We start from the raw sequence: 11,407 nt of genomic DNA on the forward strand, positions 1-11,407 counted from the left end.
TCGTATAGTTTCTCTTGGGTAATCGACTTCTTCTCTGCATTGTGTTTTGTTTTATTCGTTCGATTTTGATTGGTTTTGGCATCATGGCTACTCGTAGAAGACGATTTTCTTCAGTCGATTAGTGTTCAATTGGATGGAAAAATTATTCGTATTGGGGTTATGTTATGAAGAATTTCTTGCAGGGGAAATCGATGTGGGGCTATGTCACAGGTGTGCGAGACAAGCCTACAGACCAGACGAACCCTGATTATGTTGTATCATTGGATGTTTGGGAGGCATATAATTCGAAGATTATCACGTGGATTAATAATTCTGTTGCTGGTACGTGTGATTTCTTAATATACTGATTATACTTTGGACATACTTTCCTCTTAAAGTTTTGAAAGTTATTATATTCACAGTTCATGGATCTTAATATCTCATAAATTAAGAAGTTGGTTGGTAAAATATGAGCTATATATTAATTTATGCCAGCAGCTTATGTGGCTAGTACGTGAGATTTCTTCTGTTATGTATCTTTATTTAGTTAGTATTTATGAATTAGTTCTTTATTATTCTGATGTCTAGCTATTGGATTCTGTAATAATAATTTCTTGAGAATTTTATATGCATGTAATTTTCTCTCAACGCGTATCTCAATATACTTCTAGGAAAAAAGTAGTAGCATTTTCAACTGTTTCCACGTAGCTGACAGATTCCTTAAGATTATTTGTTGTTATTTCCTTCCATCTTTCTCAGAGGGAATATCGATTTATATTTGATTTTGTTACATAATTTCACAGATCTATCATGTGAGATTCTGTTATATCTATTCATTTTTCTGGACTACCTACCACCTTATAATTCATACTGGTGAGGCACTGGTGATTTCGTTCAGACGAATGTTGTGCTATCATAAAATTACTACTATGTGTAAGGTGGAAAAAGAAAAAATAAAGTCCAAAGATTCATTGTTATTTTCTTTGAATGTTGAATAAATAAATTTAAAAAATGAATCTGAATCAAGGTTTTTCCTATCATTACCAATGTTCAAGATAAATTGTTGATCATTAAACAAATGATCATAATTGACATTGTAAAATGTTTTCAGCATGTTTAACAGTCTTAGTTATGCTGGAAAATAGGATGGAAACATTGCTAGATTCATTCAGCAATCCATATGACTGTGATCTGATTTCACCTGATTATGAAATTATCAATTCTCTACAATCAAAGATCATCGATGAAGTTCGACCTTAACCCGAGAATTTCCTGTTTTAGATACTTTTTAACTTCTGGAGCATCGGTGACAAGGAGCCAAATTATAAAAGATTATGTCTGCTGCACTGTTCCAGATAGTCTCAAGGATGCCAGAGAAATTTCCTCAAATACATTTTTTAGATGATGTCATTATGCCTCCATGTATAGCTCTTTGATTATTATCCTCTTGCTCTCTCAATTGCCAGGTAAGATTCCCTATCTGTAGTTAAATGGTGACTGTTTCCGGTGGATATTGACCCTCTATATCAAATGATTGGGAAGTGTATGAAAAATTCTCATCATATAGAGAAATGATTTATGTTTTAATTGATTGGAATATCTATGAGGGTTGAATGGTTGCATAAAATCTTCTTATTATTGCTTTTCACTTGGTCGTATATTAGTTACATAATTATCCAGCTTGTATTCTTGTTATTTTTAATATGTTTGATACTTCTGCCAATAAAATTATTATTTTATCATCATAGCTAACAGTATAAATATTTCATCCCTACTCCCAATACCCCCCAACATCTTTCCATTACAAAAATAAATAAAAACCTTCCTGTTGAACTTCCAATTCTTAATAGAATATGGAAACCATTGGAGCAGTTTCTGAAGGGCAATGGAGCTCCTTCAGTGGACTCTGCTGTGAGGAGGCGGATTTTGTGGCACAATTGCTTGGTAACTGTTGGCTTCCAAACTAGATGCCAAGTAGTTTTGTTTCGCCTGCTCCCGACTGCAAAGACAAATCGGTTGAGGTTGATGAAAGTGCGATGTACTCATCACAAGAAAATGCTCTCACACATTCTTTTTCAATAGGGAATACTAATTATAACGAAGATACTGCTATCTTTTTCCCCTCTGTAAGTCATGACAATTACTACTCCTGTGCCTCTCAACAATTTTTTGTGTCCAACAACAGTTTAATGACCATGGATTATTCTATGACGGAGACTAAGAACAATGGCTCCCGAGTTTGTTTTCTTTCTAATAATGTGATGGAAGCTGACGGCTTCTTAGACCGGGAGGTCAGTAATGACAGTTTGATGTCTGATGAGAAATTACCCGGTGATGTTCTTGAAGGCAACAACTTGCAGCAAAGAAAGCTGCATGAAACACCGGTGCCGGAACCGATTAGTGAAGATAAATTCGGTGTCCCTTCAGAGATGTGCAAGAAAAGGTCACGACTTCCTGGAGAAGCAAGAACAGAAGTAGGTTTGATTTGTCGCATTTTTCATTTGATGAGTGATTGGGATTAAAACTACCGATTTCTTATATGTCTTCTCATGCCATTCAGGATCAAAGTAACAGGAGCATAAAATTCAAGAAGTTCCCGAAGCTAGACGACAATCATCATGAAAACAACTACAATGATAATACCAGTACTGCAACTTTAAAGCACCGCACTAACAGCTGGTGCTCGGAGGATCAGTCCATTGCTCCGCTTGAGCATACTCATGGGGTGACTTCAACTTCAATCCCAAAGTGTGATCGAGTTCAAAACTCAAACGGAAAGACACGAGCCAGTAGGGGTTCAGCAACTGATCCTCAGAGCCTCTATGCTAGGGTAATTATCTCCAAAGTATCATAATTATTTAGCATATTTAGATCGTAATCCAATCATATGTTTTGCTAATGATAATCTTTTCACAATTTTGAAGAAAAGAAGAGATAGAATAAATCAGAGATTGAGAATCTTGCAGGGCCTTGTCCCTAGTGGAACCAAGGTAAGCTCGGTTGAATCAGGTCGCCCTTGTAATTTTTACGTGTAATTTGGAAGGGGAATCTGATAAGTGATGACCATCCTTGGTTTTGATAGGTTGACATCAGCACAATGCTTGAAGAGGCTGTCCAATATGTAAAATTTTTGCAACTTCAGATTAAGGTAAGAATTGTTCTACTGGAAATGAGAGTTAGGGAGATGTGTACAATTTGGCATGCAGGTCTAAAGTGATGTAAGCATGAAAGAAACCTGTATTTTAATTTAAGAAATCAATAAGATGGGAACCTGCAAAAGTCACGCTTTATAATAATTTACACCATTATAGTTTTCCTGTGATTCCATAACTGAATTGGTTAGAGAAGAACCCTTTCCTCCCCTTCTTTTCCGGAACCATGTCAAATCACTTCACATGTTCATACATTTCAGAACCTTTACCTCCTGTGGTGACGATATAACTTTAGTACATAGGACCTAACGTTTGTCGTTTTACCAAAAGTTATAGCTGGTGTTAAATGTGTAACGCAAATCTTTTAAACCGTACAACAATTCAAACACCACGCATGGTAGTTATTGCACCCCAACAATCTATCTCATAATAAATTGTATTCCTCACAATATATGAGATTCATAAGAATCGAACATGTGACATTGACTTTGATATCGATTATAGACCGACTGTTTGCCGCTTCACTAAAAATCATAGCTGGTGGTACCGGTGCAATTCAAATTTTTTAAATTGTACAACTCAAATGTCATGATTCGATCGCTCTACTTTACAAGGTCAATTGTTACACCCCAAACATAGTCATTTAGTCCATTATTTTCTTGTCTAGATTTTTTGAAATCAAACTTTTTGTGTCTTCGAATCTTTTGGAGCTTGAGTTGCTTGTGGATTTCCAAATCTTGATTAATGTTGTTAATATCATGCAGCTTTTGAACTCTGATGATCTATGGATGTATGCTCCAATTGCCTACAATGGAATGGACATCGGGCTCGATCTCAAAATCCCATACCCGGAAACGCAATCCTAATTCTAACTATGACCAAGACGGCGACGACGACTTAATTCGATTAATTTTTTTTTGTGAATAAACATCACATGATACATAAATACACATTTAATGTCTTTTTTGTTGACATATTAATATAAACACCGGCTATATAACGAGGACTAATGATTCTTGGTCCTTTATGGAGTTTCATCGATAAACGGCGTACTTTGTGGTTTTCCCCTCCGGATGTTGAAAGACTAATAATTAAATAAAATAGTTAAAAAAACATGAGTAAATCTCTTGTAAGACGATCTCACGGATCTTTATCTGAAAAACGAGTCAACCCTACCAATATTCACAATAAATAGTAATACTCTTAGCATAAAAAGTAATATTTTTTCATGGATAATCCAAATAAGAGATCCGTCTTACAAAAAACGACCTGTGAGACCATCTCACACAAGTTTTTGCCAAACAACATTGTATTCATAGTGTCTACCCGACACCATTTTTTCTTTTTAAAACAAACCCATACTTGCATTTGGTGTCAGAAAAATGTCGAGAAAATAAGATTGTAAACCCCCAATGCTGTCTGCAAAACAGAAACATCGGACATTCTAAAAACTTCCCAAATCATATTATTACATGGAAAGAAAAAAAGTTCCATGTGACACAGAGGGCATGTACTTTCACATCATTCACGTACAGATAACAACAATTATTTAAATACAGAGTTTCGCCCCCACGAACAAAGTTCAACTCTAACTACATTCAAGATACATGAGTCACGATGAAAATATACATAGAGACTGTATATTCTTTCAACCAAACCTTTTCTCAAATTCCTTTGACACAATCCCGACTCGGTTACGCCACCCTTGTGAAGCACTAGGGTAGGGTCGAGCTTTGATCTTTAAGCATGATCTTCGTGCGAGTGATTTGGAACTTCATGTTGACTATCTAGAGGCATGTATTGTGCCATGATAGCCCTTATCTCCGAGTCCATATATGACTGCAACAACGGAAAAAGAATTCAAGACTACAAAGATTTTACACAATAGTGCCAAGATGGTAAAGAAATATGCTGGCATTGATGATGGAACCACAAAATATACATTAGAATTGATGAAGTAATATGTTAAGGAGCTTTAGATTTATTTTTGAAGGCTAGGCATGGATAAAGGTTTGGAAACCAAGTGGCCAACGATGTTAAGTATCACAAAACAGCTCGGGCGGAGTTGGCTCAAACACAACCACATCCTACGCCATCCTATTTTCATCAAATTATTTCATTCACTTAATTTTATTTTAGCAAGGCTATACCCTATCTTGATAATATACCATGTTTATAGTAAAAAAATCAATAGATATTGGGACAGATAAAGCTGAATATTGTCTCTCAAACCAACATAATATATTTTAAAATTTCAGATAACATACATATAATATGGAAAAACTAAATAACAGGGTATATTCTTTTGTAGCATGATATTACGGCAGAAAAGAACAAAATCAAATGTAACTTTCTCCAATTCATTTTAAACAAGTTCCCGAAAATTATTCTCCAAAAAAAAAAACCGAATATAGCCAAAGATATTCAACAAAAATGTCAATGTGTGCCGCCAGATTGCCAGGACAAGCATTCATGCACATGTATGCATACAAACTTACCCTCAATCTATGTCTGTACACGAGATATGCCCCACCACAAGCGATAGCCAATCCAATCAAAACAACCCAAACAGCCACCCAAGAAGACTTCACCTCAGTAGCCCTTTTGCCTGCAAAAAAAAAAAGAGAATAAAATTACTCGAAGACTACAAAAGGAGACTAAATACATACAGAGTAACAAGAATTTGCGATGAACTAACTTATGCACGTATCATGGTCCCACATATATAACAAGTCCCCGCTACAAGTGCAATCATAACTGCCCCACGTATTCTTGCAGCTGCATTCAGGGCATTGACAGGCTTTCTTCTCCTTACATTCGTCAATATCTGTAGAGTCAGAAAATAATGCAAGAGCAAACATCAAACTAGGAACAACATATAATCGCACAAGAATCCAACTCCTCATTTGGTTACACACTATTTGAAAAATCGAGCTCATGTCACTGCAACGAAGTAAGAATTGGTGGTAACATGAAACTCAAAAAATCAGAACATCTAGTTTTGATCGTTGTGCCACATAGGCAGCCATACAGTAATCTAAAAGCAATTGTTGTTCCGCATCAACTTGCTGTTAATGGGAATATGATAAATGACATTGACTTTGATACAACTCGTAATATCCAACACCTTCAGCTCTACGCCTCTACCAAAATCTAAAGATGGAATTACCAATATAACTCGAACCTTTTAACTACAATTCAAGTGCCACATTCAGATCACTATATCGCATAACCACACAGTTCAGTAAAGGTAGGTAATTGTTGCAACCCAACAATATTAAACAATACCACTATTATCAACAACAATTGCCAAGGCAATGAGTTCAACGTTAAATAAAAAAAACCTGTACAAGAAAAACGTTTGATGACTTTGCAAAACATGTTGTTACAATGAACCTCAAACAGCAAGAAGCAAGGGAAACATTTAACAGGCAAAATGAAAATTTTCGATCATGGGTGGCTCTGTTGAACAAGATTTAAGTCAAGCTTGGACAGCACCATCAAAACTTTACTTAAGACATCAGTTTGTACTCAAAACATGGAATAATTGTGATATTAGCAAGGTATTAATGCGGATGCTCCGAAAAAAATGAAAAAAAGGATTTTACAGAGTATATTGAATAAAGAGTTAATATTGTAATATAATAAAAAAATACTGCTAGAATAAACATATATGTTTTCTACCAGTAAATTTTTGTTGTAATTTAGTATTGTGAACTTGTATTAGGTGCTGTAGATTCACCCATTCATGAAAGATTGATTGTGTAACAACCAACAAGTGTAGCGTCAATATCATTTTAAGTCAGCCGTTGGGTTTGGTAACTAAACTTTAGAGTAACACTCAATGGCGAAGTATCCAGCTAAGAGAAGAACTTGATCAATGGCTTGACAAGTAATGAAAAGGAAATAATATTCTGGTAAAAATGTAGGATATAAAAGAGTGATGCATAATGTTTTCTTACCGTCACAACTTTTAACACCGTCTCCTTTAAATCCAGGTGGACAAATGCACTTCCCTTCTTCATAATCCTATTGGCAAAATATATTTATTCATATAAAATATTCCATCACATCCATATATTTGATCAGAAAAAAGATCGAGACAAAATTTAACGAATCACAAACCACACAAGCTGAAAAAGCGATTCCATTTCTGTTTTCGTGCCAACAGCCTCCATGGCTGATTTGGCATCGCCCAGGACCAGTTGCTGCATATGAAAAAATAATTTCATTCAAAAAATTCAACAAATTACATTGCAATGTTTATATAAGTGCCCAATTACATCCTGTGAACCAAATGTCATGGGGTCCATATTTGGAGGTACTATGTTCAACGTCTATTATTCAGCGCTCAGAAACAATTTTTACCTATTTCAGATGCACCAGAAGTTAACATAAAACATAACATGGGACACACTTCGTGGAGAATTTCCCATAAAGCTTGAGAAGTTTCAAATATAGTAGATACATCAAATGATTTTTTTGTGTGTGCGCGCGCGCAAATGGCTACTTCGATCACTGATTTTCTGATAAAGTGATAGACACTACTTGCTATATTCAAATGACAAAATCAAATTTATTTACAAACCAGTGCAAGAGTTGTAACCATCTCCCTTAAACTTCACGCCGTTAACCACAGGGCATTCACACACTCTTCCTCGAAATGTATCCTAAATCCACATACACAAATACTTTCAAAAGTTAATACAAGCTGGAGGTAAAAATCTTAAAATTATACTGAAACACCTTGCAAGCCGTAAGGTTAGCAGCCTTGTCCTGCCAGCAGCCACCATTATTTTCCAAGCATTCATTTGTTTCCACATCTGCAGTCAAGAAAGTAGAAACTCTCCTCTAATGCATGATTGTATTAATCATGTACCCATCAACCATTGGATTAACTATATAAATAACTTATCGCCATATTTAAAATAATGATAATAATAATAACTTACCGCCACTTAAACAAACGGAAGGTTCGGTAGTTTCCTCAAAACCTGAGCATATAGCTTTTAACACGGCACCTTTCTCCAATTTACCTGGAAACAAACTCATTAAAGACTAGCATTTAGTCTGCTTTATGAACCCTATGATAGTAGAAAAAAAACTGACCTCGATATTGCCGATTATTCACAACTACTGTAGGCAATATGGTTACATCACCACGAGATCCTTTCCCAACCTGCAGATAAATTACTTTTCAGACATTTTACACGAGTGTAATCTCATAGGAACATAACAAGAACAAACCGAACATCAATTCGCAATGATTCAAAACTTGATTACAAAACTCACTTGAGCATCCTGCTCTTCTTTCAAAACAGGATTGTCCGAATCATCATCAGGGTTACCCATGCATTTTTCAATGTTTTTCAGATCAAGCCCTGATACGCCAACCAAAATGATCAGAATAATGCCAGACCGAAACACGTTACAATAAAAAACATGAAAGGTTACCTAATGACTTGATAACGCCGTCAGCACATTCTTTATTGTATTTCTTCTCCTTCATGGGGCATCTAATTTGGAAATCAGTAACATAATCCCACCAGATCCATGACTTTTGGGCCTCTTTTGCCACTTTAAATACACATAACTGTCTCAAGTTTTCGAAAACGACATCTTTTCCATCATAACCAGAGCTAAAATCTTCTTCGGGGTCTGGAGCACAATATCGTCCGTGGTTGATGCATTGAGACTTGCATTGTTTGCTTATAGTGAATGCCTGAGGACAGTACCAAGTTATAAAATGAGGTGTAAATTGAGTATAACCACCTTTCTCGAGAATTTGAGCTGCGCCTTTAAAATCTTTTACAAATTCCATCAACATGTCACATTTAACCCCACATTCATCATTGCTGTTACTCCACAGTTCATATTCAACTCGATCATCTGGATGTGGAACAGCTTCTCTCCAATCAAGATTCAGGTTCACCATATCACCGCCATTGATTGCTTTCTTTAACCTTTCACCAAAATTTTTACTAATCAATGCAGATGGTATTGTTATATTCTCAATATATTTTCCAGACGCAACATCTTCTTCAGGTGAGTCCATAGTTATCAATGGTTCATCAACATCATCAGCAACTAGAACTGCCGCTGCACCGGAATTTTGAGCATTCCAAACCTTTATAGCAAAAAAACATTCTGCGGTGCAATAGATATTTATTAAAAAAATTGTGAAAATTATGTCACATAGAAACATATATAACAACATTAATATTTCTAAGGCAAGGGAACTTGGCAGCAAATTACAGGTATTTTTACTAATACTATTACTAAGAAGTTTTGACTCAATATAAAAGCAACAGTCAACTTCATCAACAAACAAAACCAACTTGAAAACAAAAAAAAATCCAATTTACGAACAAATGGATAAAAAGGCATACACAACCTATAGAACCTTATTCAACAAAATTTATAGAGGAAATGTTTCTGAAAGAGCTTCTAAAATTTATGTTTCACAATTAACACAGAAATGCGGGTCAACTCAGACAAACTGTTCATTTCAACGGCTTAAACAAAATTAGTAAAGCAAATCACATTTGTCAACTAAATGACTAATTCAAGGGCTGAGAGGATATCCTTGTCCTAAAAAATCTAACGAATAAGCACACATATGAAACTCCAATGAAATGGTGGAACAAACTTGTTTGTAACATGAAACACAAGAGGCAGACTGTGACAGAGTGCACACCTGAAATTCACAACCATTAAGTTTTTTGCCATAAATAGGCCAACACTATCACAGGAGAGAAGTCTCACTGATGCAAAAAAGGGAAAAAATATATCTCAACCCAAAAAAAGAATAGCTCCTAATCCCACCACCATGTAGCCAACTAAGCATAAAATGGAAAAAAAAAACACATTAAACCTCAACCCATAACCACATCACGCAATAATTCACATAAACGAATCATACCCAGAGAGTATTTTAGAAATTATCAAATTTAAGCTCAGATTAACAAAATTCACAAAACGGGAATCTCTAAAACCGCATGCACCTCCACGATCAACAAGAACAAAGGTAGGTAAAGCTCCAGGCTTGGCCTTGAAAGAAACCCCAGAATCTCCAAACGGTTTGCACCCATCCTTATTGTCCTTCAAATACACCACAGTTCCAGCCATGCTCCCACCATACTGCGGAATCCCAAAGTTGCCGATAGCACTGTCGAAAGTACCCTTTAAGTCCTCGGGTGACGTCACCCTCAAGCTATTCTTCTCCACCACGAACGGACCCACAACCAATTCCGTCAAAACTAGAAGCAAAAACCCAAGGAAGACCGCGCTTCTTGATCTTCTGGAACACCCCATTTGCCAAGAATTCCAGAAGAAGCAATAAAACCTGCAATTTGTTAAATTATCTGTAAAAAAATTGGGGGGTTTTGTGCTCACTTCTCCGGAGCTCCTGCAATCAATCGTCAGGAACACACGCACTGAATGTGTGAGATGTCGGTTGTGGAGCTTGAAAACTATGCAAATCTGAATTGGAAAACTGCGAAAAGGTTAGATTTTTACTTAACTTGCAAACCCCTTAACCTCAAATGTTTCCATTTTAGCTTATTAATAAATATACATTTTCTGGCGATATCAAGAATCTATTTTTATAAAATATATCAATTTATTTATATTTATAATAAAAATTAAATTTTTAGTGTGAACTGATTATATATTTTCATGAATCGAATTAAATTGGAAATCTATTTTATAAAATTGACACATGAAATAATCACACGAGATCTTTGTATTATTAAAAATAAATATACAACCATCTATAATTTTTTTTAAAAAAATAATCTAGATTTATTTTTACATATATGGTCCAGGATTTTGTTGTGAAGACATGTTCCACGTGTGAGAATGCCTATATATATGTGTGTGTGTGGGTACACTTAATTGGCATTTACTATAAAAGAAAATTTTCCATTAATATATTATTTTTCTTGATAAAATTTTATGCACAAGTTGTTTACTTCTTTTTAGATTGGTCTTGTGTCGTCATTCATACATACATATACATATACATATATATATATATATTGAAAATAAAATTGAATTATTGAATGTTGAAAAATAATAGTTGTAAATATTGAAAATTAGTGTGTCATGATGTATGTAATGATTTATTTATTTTTGAATTATTTTCAAAGAAATTCTTCACTTTTTAGAATGACTCTAGTGGCTACATTTATGTTAAGTCCGGTCGCTCGGGATAAGTCTCTTAATTTGTGAAAAAAATGCAAATGAGTAGAAAATTTTATAAAGTGTGTAGTTTA

General features: G+C 35.1%; 2 protein-coding genes across 5 annotated transcripts; one reads left to right on the plus strand and one right to left on the minus strand.

The window, feature by feature from the left end:
• The first annotated feature begins 369 nt into the window (after window positions 1–369).
• Window positions 370–4,092, plus strand: LOC142519931 (transcription factor bHLH84). 4 transcript variants are annotated; one of them, XM_075622954.1, is made up of 6 exons: window positions 370–2,270; window positions 2,340–2,453; window positions 2,540–2,809; window positions 2,904–2,969; window positions 3,062–3,127; window positions 3,896–4,092. In XM_075622954.1, exons 1-6 carry the CDS (start codon window positions 1,947–1,949, stop codon window positions 3,995–3,997), a joined length of 942 nt encoding a protein of 313 aa, XP_075479069.1. In that variant the 5' UTR covers window positions 370–1,946; the 3' UTR covers window positions 3,998–4,092. The 4 variants fall into 4 exon arrangements, with proteins under 4 accessions (XP_075479069.1, XP_075479071.1, XP_075479068.1 ...); XM_075622956.1 differs by having other exon boundaries at window positions 371–1,445; window positions 2,326–2,453; XM_075622955.1 differs by having other exon boundaries at window positions 372–1,445; window positions 2,165–2,453.
• Window positions 4,093–4,547: 455 nt separating this feature from the next.
• On the minus strand, window positions 4,548–10,664 carry LOC142517643 (vacuolar-sorting receptor 3-like). Its single transcript, XM_075619969.1, has 12 exons — window positions 10,136–10,664; window positions 8,586–9,278; window positions 8,424–8,512; window positions 8,241–8,310; window positions 8,084–8,167; window positions 7,878–7,954; window positions 7,720–7,801; window positions 7,257–7,339; window positions 7,094–7,160; window positions 5,830–5,958; window positions 5,630–5,739; window positions 4,548–4,970 (listed from the first exon to the last, which is right to left on the minus strand). Exons 1-12 carry the CDS (start codon window positions 10,443–10,445, stop codon window positions 4,872–4,874), a joined length of 1,893 nt encoding a protein of 630 aa, XP_075476084.1. The 5' UTR covers window positions 10,446–10,664; the 3' UTR covers window positions 4,548–4,871.
• Between the last annotated feature and the right edge of the window lie 743 nt (window positions 10,665–11,407).

The sequence above is a fragment of the Primulina tabacum genome, chromosome 11 (genome assembly GCF_025594145.1).
Source record: "Primulina tabacum isolate GXHZ01 chromosome 11, ASM2559414v2, whole genome shotgun sequence".
Classification (NCBI taxonomy): domain Eukaryota; kingdom Viridiplantae; phylum Streptophyta; class Magnoliopsida; order Lamiales; family Gesneriaceae; genus Primulina; species Primulina tabacum.

Bases quoted from the DNA above. Each gene is read 5' to 3' on its own strand.
- LOC142519931 (XM_075622953.1), top strand. From the start codon at position 1,947: ATGCCAAGTAGTTTTGTTTCGCCTGCTCCCGACTGCAAAGACAAATCG. The intron at 2,970-3,061 runs GTAAGCTCGGTT...TGGTTTTGATAG, and splicing joins TTGTCCCTAGTGGAACCAAG to GTTGACATCAGCACAATGCT. The intron at 3,128-3,895 runs GTAAGAATTGTT...AATATCATGCAG, and splicing joins TTTTGCAACTTCAGATTAAG to CTTTTGAACTCTGATGATCT.
- LOC142517643 (XM_075619969.1), bottom strand. From the start codon at position 10,445: ATGGGGTGTTCCAGAAGATCAAGAAGCGCGGTCTTCCTTGGGTTTTTG. The intron at 8,311-8,423 runs GTGAGTTTTGTA...ATTTATCTGCAG, and splicing joins AAGAAGAGCAGGATGCTCAA to GTTGGGAAAGGATCTCGTGG. The intron at 8,168-8,240 runs GTCAGTTTTTTT...GTTTGTTTCCAG, and splicing joins GAATAATCGGCAATATCGAG to GTAAATTGGAGAAAGGTGCC.